This window comes from Artemia franciscana, chromosome 6 (genome assembly GCF_032884065.1).
Source record: "Artemia franciscana chromosome 6, ASM3288406v1, whole genome shotgun sequence".
Classification (NCBI taxonomy): domain Eukaryota; kingdom Metazoa; phylum Arthropoda; class Branchiopoda; order Anostraca; family Artemiidae; genus Artemia; species Artemia franciscana.
Window position 1 is genome coordinate 22,945,279 of NC_088868.1, and position 14,884 is coordinate 22,960,162.

Below are 14,884 nucleotides of genomic sequence, written 5' to 3' on the forward strand. Positions count from 1 at the left end.
GGGAACTATTCTTGGACCAACACTTTTCAGCTTCTATGTCAACGATCTACCCACCTTTCTTTCAAATCTTATTATCCTTTATGCTGATGACTCAAAACTAGTTGGAGAAGCGGCTACTCCTTCTGACCAGCAATCAATTCAAACACATATTGACAGTCTAGGAAGATGGACCAACATGTGACACCTTGCTTTTAATGTTGACAAATGCCATGTCATCCATTTGGCAAACACAATAAGCATCATAAGTATTTCCTTCAAGATAACTTCCTTTCTGTTCTGCTGTTTCCAATGAAAGAGATCTTGGGGCTATTGTTGATCACAAATTAAAGTATAGCAGCCATGCTAAGTTTATTTCATCTTCTGCAAATAAATCCCTCGGTATCATAAAAAGAACCATCTTCAGCTGACAATCAAAAGTTTTTATGAAGTTATAAAAAAAGCATTTGTACGACCACGTCTGGAGGTCGGAATGTCAATGGGGGTCCCGTTTTTCAAAACAGATAAAAAGTTGCTTGAGGATGTCCAGCGTCGTGCCACTAAGATGGTTAGCAGCATGAATAAATTTCCATACGAGAAAGACTACGTCGTTTGAAGTCGCCGATACTAACATACCAAAGGAAAAGGGGTTATTTGATTTTAACCAAAAAAATTCTTCCTAAAAGTACCCTTCCCGGTCGCTTTGCACAGCCGTTGCATTCTGGTACTAGAGGACATTCAATGAAGCTCCCCAAGCAGCATTCCACGAGTAGACATAGAAGTCATTTCTTCAGCCAAAGAGTCATCAATCTGTGGAATCAACTGTCTGAGGAAATAATTTTCGCAACTTCAACCGACACGTTCAAGTCCCACCTTGATAAGGAATGGCTCTGCCAGGAGTTCCTTTACAATTGGGAAGATGGAGTCTCCTCCGCAAGAGTGTAGATCAACAACAACAATCTACGCCAAACGAAGTTTTTTTTTCATCACTGGAGCATCACAAGGATGGAAAATCCTCATATCGCTCCAAGCTACGATTTAAGGTAATTTAAAGTAATCAATAATATCAGCCATATATTTAGCCTACACAAGAAAAGGAGTTTTATAAAAAAAAAATATACTGATCAGAAAGAAGAATATTAATATAGCTTTTTAAACTTGGCACTTTTTAAGACAATTTTTTTGCAAAGGAAATGCAAAACTTTAATGCTGTCCTATGTCATCTCTAAGAAAAGACCATTAAAATGTATCAGATGCATTTTGATATAAGATACTTCAAAGACTTTTAGTCAAATCTATGAAATGAAGGGCCAGGCATTTCTTTCCAATTTATACAACATGTAAAAGAACAAGAATTCAATTTTTTTTTTTTTTTTTTACAAAAGAAGAAGCTTGATTTAAACAAATATTGTAGACACATCCCTAAAAGTTTCATTCTTTGACCGTTAAATCTGTAACAAAACCTGAATGGTTGTCCCTTTCTAGGTATAGCCATTAAAAGCAGGCTAGGTAGGAGCCTAATGAAAATTGTGGCAATCAAATGTGGGTTTGAGGTTTCAAGGGACATCATTCCAAGCTCCAGGTAAAGTTACAAATCTACCAATATGTAGTCTGAAGATGTTGGTAGTAAAGGAAAAGTAAAAGATAACTCTCTTAAGGTTCCCCAATGATAATACTGAGTATCTTTAGCTCCCTGTAATAGCAAGACTTATTGAGGAAATGAGTGTATCAATTACTAAGTGTTAGTTATTGACTTATATGAATAAAGATAATCACTATACAAGAATTCAACTAAAAGGTGGTAAAATATATGACAGATGGAATTGGTCTAAATAATCAAGGCCTATCAACACAACTGACTTTCTAATCTCAATGCCTTATATTTCTTTCTATTACTCTATTTCTGATTCTTATCAGAAGCTTGGCTATGGAAAATCTCATTTCTAGTGGCTTACTAAATATGGTCTGGATATGTCTGGAGACGTGTACATTTTATTTAATTTTTTCTAGACATAGATTTAGTGTATTAGGGGATATGCACCATGTTACAAATCTAGTGATCACCCAATTTGCATGACCACTAGATTTCAAAGGTCAAAGAAAATTCAATCCTTTAACCTTATGAGGACCTTTGATCTTGATTGCCATCATAAGAAAGTCATGGACCCAAAGTATTGTTAGACATATGCCTACCAAAGAGTATACTGTACAGTATGGGTGTAATAAATACTAAATATACCCAGTGTCTGGTCTAGGCTATCCAAAGTCAGGATTTGGTTGTATATTTCTAGTGACCCTCAGAAATTTGAACTAAATACACAAAAAGGAACTAGACATGCTTACCACTAACACCAACTTCCACTGACACCTTTTCCAATGCCTTCAGCACAAGTTGTTTTTTGTAGTGGTCCTCGTGATCCTTGGGCTGGCACCTAACAGCCAAACTTAGCTTTTCAATCAGCTCCATGACTTTGGCTATGGTTTTTTTTTAATCAGAACAGCGCTTGCGATTTGTCGTATGCGTTGAAATTATTCAACGCATCCGACATTGCAGCGAAACGGGTGGTTTTGCGTCGTTTGTCGCATGATTTTTGTTATTTGTTGCATTTTACAGGATTTTGCGTGCAATCGCCGCATGTGAGAACCAGGGGTTAGATTTCTTTTATCACAGAAAGTGGTTTGTGATTTGGCTTATATAACAATTGTGTCGGGATACCAGAAACGACGATTTGACAACGATAATATGATTAAAAAGTTTAAATTTTCAAACTTACACAGCATTGAAAAATGCAGGATCAAAGTTTTGTTACTAAAAATATTCAAGTCGATCATAAAGATTTGATCCATGATGTTGCCTATGATTTTTACGGAATGAGGATGGCGACTTGTTCTAGTGATCAAACTGTGAAGGTACAGTATGGAATAGGCTGTAAAATGTTCTTGCTAATATTTTTCTGTCCAAAAGGTTGAATTAGAATCTGGGAAGAATATCTTGTGCCCTTGCATTTGCCTGTTTCTCTTTTGACCTTGCATCAGCATCTTTGTTTTCCATAAGGCTTTGAAGTTTTTTTTTTAGAAACTACTTAAACTAATTTTTTTCTTAACTGCTTAGAACTCAATTTTAGGCCTAGGATTAGCCTAAATCCTTCTGTTATAGTATTCAAACAATGCATAGTCATATGAAAAATATTTTGATAAAGGCTTGTTTATGGTAAATTTTTGGTTTAGGGAATCCTTGCTATCTTATAAATAGGCCTAAGCTAAATTAGGTGAATAAAGGGTAAAAGTCTAGTTGATTGACTTTTGGCTATCTCAGAGAGGGCTTAGGTTGGGAAAATGAAACTTTCAGGGATGAGTCTAAAGGCTAAAGTATGTCCCAGGAAGGTATTTTAAAGTACTCACCTCCACTCCTCCTTCTAGAGGGCCTTGACCTTCTAAAATAGATCTTCTGCTTGAATGAAGCACAGTAAAATTGTTTTCAGCCTCACAAATTTACTTAATCCCAATTTATAAGGTTTTAAAGATATGCAAATACATTTCCCAAATTTTGAAAAAAACATTGATATGGCTCAGAATTCTACTCAAATAACAGGAATTGCATTTTCAGAGCTAAAGCCAGAGAAAAGGCAACTGGTAACTGAAAATTAAGGTAAAATGTTGTCTTGTCAAAATTTCAATAGGTATAGACCTGTCATGTATGTGAATTTCAGGGCCCTCTTGAGGGAGAAGGAGTAGAGCTAGGTACTTCAAAATACCTTCTCATACATACTTTAGCCTTTAGACCCATCCCTGAAAGTTTCATTTTCCTAACCTAACCTCTTTCTGAGATAGCCAAAAGTCAATCAACTACAATTTTACCAAATAAAGTTTTGAGTTACCAACCCTAGGCCTAAAATTTACTCTGAGAAGGTGTTATTAAATCTCTCAGTATAATCTTAAGACACAAGCTCCACATAATGAAATATGTTAAGAAAACAATTCTTGCTTCATAATATACAGAATTATCACAGTTTACACATTTTGCACAGGGAGAACCTTTATCTTCACTTTTATTTGTTGTACAATCTATTTACAAATTTCTGAACAATAAGAACAGGTTTGACTAGCACTTTCTCTTTTTTTAAATATAAATTTTACCACTATCAGTGCTATCTAATTATTTCTCATATCAAATAATAATAGAAAAGTAGTGAGAAATTGAGTTAGGTTAAGCAAGGCTAGATGGCAGGTGGGTGTCTGTTTGAAAATGTTTTTCAATACTTGAGAATAGACACAAAAAGTTTAGAATGTAGAAAACTGAAAATACAAGACAAGAAGTGAAGATAAAGGTTCTCCCCATGTAAAATGTGTTAACTATGATTATTCTACATATTATGAAGTAAGAATTAATTTCTAACCTGTTTCCTTATGTGGAACTCATGTCCTAGGATTACACCAATCTCTCCTTTCCATGTATCTTGGACTAAGAAGATTGCATAGGTGTAAGGTTTATATTTATCTAAATTTTAACAAAAAATATTTTACCTGTATTTTATTTTTTAGTCTTTTTATTGGCTCTAGTTTTTGCAAATGTAATTTATGGTATCTGCCTAGGTAGCTACCTGGAGAGAAGGAAACATGTTAAGAAAGCAATTTTTACTTTGTATGCAGCCATTGCTATACTTTACCCCCAACCCCTATAATGTGCAAATATATAGTCCAAATTATATATTTCCTGACTTAAGAAAACAATTCTTACTTCATGGGCTAATATATTAAATAATAATAGCTAACACATTTTTTATGCAGCCCTGCTAGTTTTGATCCCCCCCCTCCCTGATATGCAAGTATGTAGCCCAAACTTTTTGTTTCCCATGTATTCTCAGAATGCATCTCAGTTGTTTCAACCCATGTACCTGTAGCTTGAATCAACCAGTGACACAAAACTAGAAAACAAGTTATTGAAGGATAATGCATTGAAAAATACATAATCTAGGCTATAATTTTGCATATTTGAGGGGGGGGGGTTGGGAGGTTATAGAGAAAGCAAAGACAGATAGTCTGAGAGAGAGCATTCCTATTAGAGAGGTCATAAATCATTTTGTTAATTCCTTTGTTGACCAGTTCTTCAAATTATTACATGATTTATCTTTTTCTTGCTAAAATAAATGTAGAAGTACACCAATCATATTTTTATCTTTTTTCATTTGGTCCCTGTAGTGATTGGATATCTATTGTTTCTGAAGAAAGAGATCTTGAAGTCATTGTTGACTATCAACTTAAGTTCAGCACTGATGAAAAATCTGCATCATTGTCTGCCCTCCTATCTCTCAGAATGATCAAAAGGACTAGTTTGCCTGTGCCTAGTGGTTAGAATGTCCCTGACATCACCCTACGTCAAGAAGGACAAAGCAATACTAGAAAGAGTACAATCAAGAGAAACCAAAATGGTCAAATGCCATACAAAGAGCATTTATATCACTTGAAGCTTCCTAGTCTTACATGCCAGAGGAAGCACAGACACATCATTATGACCCACAAAATTATTTCCAGAAATATTCTTCCTGGTCTCCTTCCCCCCTGGAATGTTTTGTGAATACAGGGCATTCCAAGAAAATCTTTAAGGAACACTCCTCAATACAAGAAAGAAGCCATTTCTTCAGTTAGCAAGTAACAAACTTGTGGAATCAACTCTCTGAAGATGCAGTGGCTGCTGATTTAACAGACTTATTCAAGTGAAGTCTTAACAAAGAATGGCTACAGCAGCTCCTCTACAACTGGGAAGCTGTAGAGTCCTCAGTCCAAATGTAGTAAGGAACTGTACCAAACAACCTACAGAAGTAATCATGGAGCATTACAAGGATAGAAAATCCTCAGATTTGCTTCTAGCTGCAATTTAAGGTAATCACCTCTGAATTCCACTGAGCCTAGCATGCTTTATGATTAGAGCTATTTTCATGTTCTGGCACTTTATCAAAGAGTTTTTTCAACTGTTTCTGTCAGAAAAGCCTTCAGGAAGTGTTAAGGAAGAAAATTTCACCCTAAGCAGCATGCTAAATATCCTACAAGGTAAACTGTAAAATAGTTTCTTAAATTTACTCTAAACAAGCCAAAAGGCAATATTATGTACTGTTACTAATTCACTATTTGTGATTTTCTTTTTTGAATCTGAAGTTTGTCTGAAGGCTCAAAAACATGTTGCCAAATCTTCTAAGAAGTGATCTTGTAATAGAATTTGAAGATATCAGAAGCCATGGCTGGTATCACAAGTGAGACCCCCTGTGTTAAAATATTTTTTTTTTGTATTTGGGACTGGCCAGGGTTGGTATATAGCAGAAAAACTAGGCTGAGGCTCACTTAGGCCTATATTTACATGATCAACAATAGATTTCTTTTATTTTGTTTCATTTTTACAGTAACTGTAGGTAAATCTACCACATTATTTCTTCCTACTTCAATTGAAGCTTTAGATGGTTATAATGGTGTGGCCCAAGTGACAACTGACATTTTGTGATTCCTTTTGGTAGTTGCCCTTCCTAAATTTCAGCTTTAGGTCAAATGAAGACACTAATAGATGGTGATCTTTAATTTTAACAACAATAACAGCACTTTATATGCCCTATTGTCTTGTATCAATTCAGCCAGTCTTTGATTTCTGATAGTATAATCAATAAGGTCAGTTGTATTCCCATCACATGAGGACCTTATATTCTTTAGGCCCTTTTTTAACCAAATGGTACTTTGGATATTATTTGATTGTTAAAATAAAAATTGCTTGGTTTACTGCTTCCAAGGATATTTGTTATTTTAATGACAACCAACCAAAGAAATAACAGAATGGAGGCTCAGGCTTCAAAGGCCCATTGCCTCCACACTCCCTCCTAAAAAACTGCAAAGAACTGCTGGGCTGTTGATGCCACCTGGGCATGGTATTTTTAATTAAAGCTAGGCTATATCTTTTATCCTTTGTAGGAGAGCCCTTTTTTAGTGTTAACTGCCTACCATTGTTTTTTTTTTTTTTTATCTTGAAAACCCTACCTGTCAGCTTAACATTTTCATAGGCAGGCTACACTCATCCCTCAAAACAGAAATGAGAGTCACCTACCTCTTGGCAGCCATCAGCAACAAGCATTACTTGATTTTCAGAACCAGGACTAACAAGAGGGCTTCTTTCTTCCATCTTGGATTGCTCCTCAAGTGAATTTTCTTGCACCATTTTATTGGTGCTTCATATGTCTTGGAATATTAATCCCAGTATGATTTTGGCAGCCATTACTGGATTCAGTCCAACATTAGCAGTATGTTCAACAAAATACTTGGCCTCATTTATATAGAAAGCAGTTGGCACCTAACAAAATAGATTACAGATTGACCTTTTTAATGGTAGGATAGTATTAGCAGAAAAAAACTACATTATCAAAGCTGGAGCATTGAATACAAGAATATCAAACCCACAGAAACACAAAGAGCAATTTAGTATATAGCTTCTTATGGTTTGGTAATACTGATAATTACAATTCTTTTGCTTTTGAAGAGATGGTTAGATTTTGGAAAAGTCACTAGGAAATTTAGAAAATATATTGTTGTAACAATTTCATTGCTTTTGCCTGTAACAGTTTAAGTATAACAAAAAGTAAAATTTTGAATTTTCAGCAGTACACCCAAAAATATGTCACACATTGGAGTCAAAAACCATCCTAGTTAGCTTTTAATGCTACAAAAATATAGAAAGGCTTTTATTTGCTTCTTTTTTGGAAAGGTAGCTTCAAAAGGAGAATTTTCAAAGATTTTTCAAATAATAACTTCAAAAAATTAATAACTGAGACATAGTCAAAATAAATGTTATAAACTAAGGTATACAAAGACACCTCACTTATCAACAAGTAACTGGAAACTGACTAAAGAGATAATAGGTGAAATAATTTTTAGGTAATAAAAAAAGTTATTTTATTGAAATGACATAATAAAAGTTGTTTTTATAGCAGAACCTTCAAGTATATGCTCTTACAAAATCTTCAGATTTGCATGATGACCTAATTTGTTTAGATCTTGGATAGGCTACTTTGCCTACATGTTTTTTAAGTCAACATCCCCCAAAGAAAATCCATGAACATTGACCTGCCTTAAAATTAATAGATGGAGTAAAAAGTAAAAATATAATGCCTTAAAGTGAAAATATAAACACACCATTTCCTCTACAAAATACATACTTTTTAAAGAAAATTAATCAAGATAAACTTTTTCCACTAAGAAAGTTTTCAAAGAAACCAAAGAGCTACATTAAATGAAAGACACCTAGAACTGTGTTTTTATTTCTCATAATATAAAACAAAATCAGAATAATAACCAAAATTACTAAAAAGAACAAATGAATGTGGATTGACAGTTTGATATACATTCCTGAGAATCTCAGCAATTTTTGATTTATTAGTGTTATAAAAGAGAAAATGTTTAAAATGTATTTTGTGTCCAGCAAAGCATAATCGACTTTCTGGTATTGAAAGAATATGGCCAAGGGTGGATTCAGGATTTTATTGGGGGGGGGGGCATAATAAGTTGCTTTGATAAACTCGCAAACAAAGAAATACCCATAATTTAAAGGGAACCGCAACAATTATGTGTCATAGGTAGGTAGTGGAAATGGTTGTAAATTTGATCTAAAATCTGGTGAGGGTTAAAGTTCTAATAAATATGTTGAAATTAAAATGGTATAAAAATATTGATATAAAAATAGTAAGTAATAAAAACCTCTCTGCCAAAAAAATAAAAAGCTGGTTATAAAATAATATGGTATTTAATATTTTCAGCACAATTTTTTTCATTTGCCCTTCTGACTGCTATAGCGAGTGAGTTAAGCTTTTTGTAGTAAAAAAAAAGGTCTTGAACCATCTTTTCGGGTCATGCACTCTTTGTAACAATTTGTATAGATCAAACCATTTAGCATGTCACCTAACTTTGTGACATTGTTTAGTAGCTATAACAGTAATGAAGAGTAGGAAATGAGGATAAAGATAAAGCTTTTATATTCATATATTAAACATTAAATACTAGTTCTTTTAGGGGTGTAACAAAAAAAAAAAACAGAACAAAGATATAGAAATGCATAAGACCTTTAAAACGAGGGTTTTAAGTATAGACAAAATAGACAATGAAGTAATAGACAGTAACTAATTACTGTTTCTTTAAAAGAATAGTATTTTTATAGATGGTGTCAACTTTGACGAAATCTCAAAATTAATAGTCAAAATTTTGCATTTCATTATAATTTAGTGTATCTTTCCACTTTTTCAATATATTTCCCTTAAATTACAGAATTCACAATTTTATAACAAAAAGTATAGTTCTGAATTTCCACAACCGCCATATCTATTTGTTACCTGGTCAATGTCTTCTTCTTCTTCTTTGGCAGACGTGGCACATGTCTACCTCAATATTTTGGTTAACGTTTATAATGGCTAGTCCTGTCAGTCTAGAGCCCTGTCAGTTTAGAGCTCTGTGTTAGTATTTCCTGTTATATTCATCCTAAAATATTCGAATAAAGACCAATATCGTAAAAAAAAAGATATGGACTCTAATAAAGATGCTTGTAGGTATGTGCTTCAAACTAAGTACATGAGTCGAAATACTCCTTAAAAAACTAATAATCATGTGTTTGCTATTTGATAGGTATAGATTGGTGCTTTAAATTCTCAGGGTTTGAAGCTGTGGTAGATTTCTAGTTTTTTTTTCTGTCTTGAGATTTTCAGATATTCAGTTCAAAATTTAAATCTCGATATGTTTGTTGAACACAAAAATAAAAATTTGACTCAGATTTAGCATTAAGTAAGAGAATTGTCCTGTAAAAATTTTGATTTATTAACAACTAATCATGGAAATATGATTGGATGACATGTATCAAAATAAGTATAAAAATCCTCAACAGTATATATAGCAGTTTAGACAATTTTATGGACAAATATATGCAACCTCTAGGGGATGGAAAGAAGTTACTACCAGAAGTCTGGAATTTATTGAAGAATTTCTTCAGCTCCAGGTAAGACTTATTTCATTTATTATCTCTTTAGTTAATTTTCTTTTACTTAGTGACAATTGAAGTACCTTTGTAGGGGTGTGTCTATAATTTTTATTTGGACTATGTCTTACTTGTTGAGTTTTTCAAGTTAATTTGGTCTAATTGTTCAATGAGGAAAAACGGGTCAATTGAGGTACTTGTGTGGTGTTCATCTGGTAGAGGAAGAGCGCACTTATATTTCATAGGTAGTTGATAGCTTTACTTACCTTGGTAGTAATATTAGTAAAGATGGTGGGAGCAGTGAAGACGTTAAAAGCCAAAACTCAGGCTGTTTTTTCAAAGTTGAAAAAAAAAATTGAAGGAATGGGAAGATAAGTCTGCAAACCAAATTTAGAATATTAGAAGCTACAGTGATGAAAGTGGTCAGATATGGTTCTGAAGCATAGGAGCTCTGAAAAACGGATGAACATTTGCTAGAACTAGTCCAGGGAAATTAAATTAGGATGGAGGAGGAGCGTGTATAGCTATGTTGGCCTCAGGCGGCTTGGTGCTGCAGTGAGTCATTAGTAGTAGTAATGGTAATCATGATTCTTATGTAGTAAAATAAAAAAAATACATACAAATAATTTTTATTAACCAATAAAATGGACTATGTCATGTGAATTAAAACCGTACATAAATTATCTTAAAAAACCTTTCTACAAAAGAAGTTTTTCAAAGAAAAGTAAAAACCTACATTAAACAAAAGACTACCAGGAATAACGTCAAATAATAATCCAAATGTAAAACAACCATAAATCCCTATCAATAAATAAGTGAGACCCACAGAAACTACAATAAATAACCAAGTCAAACTTAAAAGAAATTACCACAAATAGAAGCAGTAACAATGCACCCAATAACTTCTAAAGACCAAAACATCTTCTGTACTTTACTGAAATATTTTTCATATTTTTTTTTTTTTTTAACGTACATAAACTAGCTTAAAAAGATTTTTCTACAAAAGAATTTTTCCAAGAAAATTAAAGAGGTAGAATAAACCAAAGATGAGCAGAAATAAAATCCAATGATAATTTGAATGTAAAAGGACCATAAATAAATGTCACAAAATAAATGAAAACCAAAAAATTACAGTAAATTACAGAAATTACAGTAAATATCCAAGTCAAACTTAAAACGAACAGGAATTACCAAACACAGAAGTAGGGCTAACATGACCTATTCAGTGGCGGATTCAGGGGGAGCCCCCCCCCCCCAGACAGAGTGATGGAACAATTAGACCAAATTAACTTGAAAAACTCAACAAATGAGACATAGTCCAAATAAAAATTATAGACACACCCCTACAAAGGTACTTCAATTGTCACTAGTAAAAGAAAATTAACTAAAGAGATAATAGATGAAATAAGTCTTACCTGGAGCTGAAGAAATTCTTCAATAAATTCCAGACTTCTGGTAGTAACTTCTTTCTAGCTTTTTTGGTTCAATGTCTTCCCTTGATGACTAGGGTAGTTATCTTGAACTGACTATTAGGACATGAATTGCAAAAAAAAAAAAAAAACAAAAAAAAAACAACAACAACAAAACAAGCAACTATTGTGTCTGGGTCAAGGGACTCTGGGTAGGATATCTCATCTCCAGGTTTTGCAATAACCTATGTATGACTAAGCCATCAGTTCTTCTGGGTTGATTAGGCTATTTGGTTTACACTTATATTTGCTATGTTTTTGTGGGCTTAGTGATATGAGTGGGGTGCATTCTTGTAATATTTTTATAGGACATATTTACCTTGTAACATCGTATTTCTTTGATTAAAGTGCATGTGGGAAATGGGGTTCATACCGTATTATAGAAATTTAGACATATCCAATGGTGAAAAGAAAATAACATTTTTAGGGGGTATAATAGACTTTTTATAGTGACCTAACTATTGAGGTGATTATCAGTTTGGTTTTCTACAATTATCGATTTGATGCTATCATTGCTGAAAAAAAGATTCAACAAATTATTTTTTTGTGTGTGAGGGGGGGGGGGGGGCTCTGAAAATGAATTTTCAGGATGTAATATCCTAAGTCGTATTCTTTTTTGTACAAATATTGTTCTGCTCCACCCCATTTGCACTGTAAATGCTTCCATACTAAGGAAGGAGCTGCATCCTTTAGGACTTGCATTGCATGCTTTGTCAAAACATAGAGAGGTTTGGGCTCCTGTACCATACCCACTGACCTCTCCCATGATAACTACTGCTATTACTACCAATACTACTACTAACAACTCACTGCAACATAAGAATACCTTAGGCCAACTTAGCTGCACCAGTTTGTCCTAGGTTAAAATCTATTGAGAACTTCATTTTCCCCCCTCCCATGAAAATCCAATTTCCTTTAAATCCTCCATTTTGACCTATTTCCAACGTATTTGGGGACCACCTGCTTTTTGTTCAGCCCCTGAAGGATTGCCAAAAAGTACAATCTTTGGCAATCTGTCATTCATTTTCCGAAAAGCTTGACCAAGCTATCTTAGTTCTACTTTCTTTATATCCCTAGAAAATGAGATCAAACTGATCTGTAACTGCGATAAAGTAGAGCAATGAATGATGTCTCTAATGAGCATATATTAATGTTTCAGTTTTAGACAGACTGTAAAAGTGTTCCGATGCATTGACTATTGTGTGACAGCATATTCTTGAAAACTGGAATGTTTTTTTTTTTTTTTTTTTTTTTTTTACATAGATTTTTGATACTTTTAAAGCAATAACCAATATCGGATTTTTCTATGTCTGCCCTTTGGCTTCATTTGTGCCAAATTTGTTGTTTTGAAGAATAAAATATGCAGCAGAATTAATAGTGGGATTTTCATCAAGATTATGTCCCCTTTTGAGGGTGTTTCAGACTTTTTCTTATAAATGATGTAACTTTTCTTATATTAATAAATTTTGATTGGTAACTTTAAATTCAAATTTTCATTCAAATTTTCAAATTTCTTTTTTTCAAATTTTCAATTTTGAATGCGGCTTGGCTACAATTGATAAGCTTAGATGTTATTCACTTGCTAAAAGCTGTATAGTTAAAGAGAATTGTTTTGTTGGTTAAAAAATCTGTTAAAAAGAAATCATTGTTCGTTTCATATTACCTTTCTGGGGATCAAGTTTCAACTTATTTGAAATATCATTCAGCTTTAAACTTAACAAATTTCACCTCTTTGGACTCAGTATGAAAGCTAGGTTTTTTTGTGTGTACATTTTTCTTTCGCAATTTTCCGTTTTGTTGAGACTACATTCCTGAGGACCAAGTTTCAGCTTATTCAAAACATCATCCAACAGCTTATGTAGATGCTCAGTGATCTAAGCTGTAGGGGAAAGGGGAAAGTAGACTGCTTCCAAATATATTAGTTAAATCTTCTACGTTGCTTTGATACTTGTTTGTCTTTTTTTAAGGTTTTTGATCTAAATGAAACTGATGAATGGGTGCTTACTGCAGATTGGAAAGCACATAGTGGTTCCGTCTGGAAAGTAACTTGGGCACATCCTGAGTTTGGGCAGGTTTTGGCTACCTGCTCATTTGACAGAATGGTAACTATTTGGGAAGAGGAAAAAGGTTTGTATATTAAAATCTTCTTTTTAAACGGTATAGATCTATTTAACCCAATTTGGTATCTGGAGTTACCAAAGTAGGTGTTTTTGGGAAACTAATTTAACAGAGTTGTGGAGGAACACTACTGCTGCCAGGATATTCAAAAGTTTGTTTGAAGCAAGGGAAATGTGGAACAGAGAAGAAAAGTTCCCTTGAAACTTGTCCAATTTTCAGTAATTTTCTAAAGAAAACTGAACTCCTTTTTTCTACCTAGTATTTCTCAATAGTATAAACTAGAAGCAAAACAAGACAGTCACCATCGCTTGGACATACAAGTATTTGGTTTCAATGTTGACTTAAAGTATTCTAGTTACAATCTAACTCATAATTAGGAAGGGAGATAAGTATCCAGACTCTTATCATTTGTACATCAACCAGAAGGGGATGTCATGCCTCAGACAAACTTAATAGCAAATGTTTTAATTGTGCCTTCTGGCCATCCAGGTATAATCTTACCACTTCTAAGCATTTTTTTGGAGGGGGGAAGAGGTGGGGATTCATAAATACTTGTCATCAGGATATTTAGCAAAATGGTTTGCCAGGTCTTTGAAAACCTGTTGGGAAATAGAAGCTAGTGTAACAGTTATGCTTTTTGGGGGATCAAAATCGAATCTGATCTTTGTAGAGGAGAAACCTTTTCATCAAGACAGTAACCAGTAAGGTTTGTTGGATCTCAACTAAAATGGTCAAATTCAAATTTGATGCAGGCTAGTACTTTTGTCTTTTAAAAGTCACTTACCAATTTGACCTCTATAGGGAGGGGCAGGCTTGGATTGAAGGGGGGTTAACTCACCCCCTGGTTCTTGTGAAGTCATATAATTTGTTTTATTTTACCTCACTCAGGTCCCAGGTGCTCAATTCTGAGACAGTCTAAGTTTTATACCCTTCTCTTGAAAAGACTTGCATTTTTCAAACTTATCGGTAAAGAAATGACAGATTTTGGCAAAACTCAGTTTCATTTGTAGATACCAAAAACCTAATTCGCTTGTAAATAGAAAAGAGTAGTTTTATTATGTCGGTTAATTCTAATTCTCTTATTTCGTTTTTCAACAGAACCGTCTAAACTAAACCAGGTTTAAAGGGATTGGACTGGTAGCAGCTCATACCTTAAAAAACCAGCTTATGCTCACATACGATTTGCTTTGTCTGGCTGCTCAGATCTAGCCCCTACTTTTTTTTGAAGTCATTTAAGTTGTCTATTTTGACCTTATCCAGTTCCCAAGTGCTCAATTCAGTCAGAGGCAGTCTACGTTCCGGTTTCTTTCTCCTGAAAGGACTTTGGAAT

General features: G+C 33.8%; 1 protein-coding gene across 1 annotated transcript in view; it reads left to right on the plus strand.

Moving 5' to 3' along the window:
* The first annotated feature begins 2,729 nt into the window (after positions 1-2,729).
* Positions 2,730-14,884, plus strand: part of LOC136028207 (nucleoporin SEH1-like) — a 47,075-nt gene continuing 34,920 nt past the window's right edge. The window contains exons 1-2 of the mRNA XM_065705921.1: positions 2,730-2,886; positions 13,404-13,563. Coding sequence (XP_065561993.1) covers positions 2,764-2,886; positions 13,404-13,563 — 283 coding nt within the window. The 5' untranslated portion in view covers positions 2,730-2,763. The remainder of the gene's footprint in view (positions 2,887-13,403; positions 13,564-14,884) is intronic.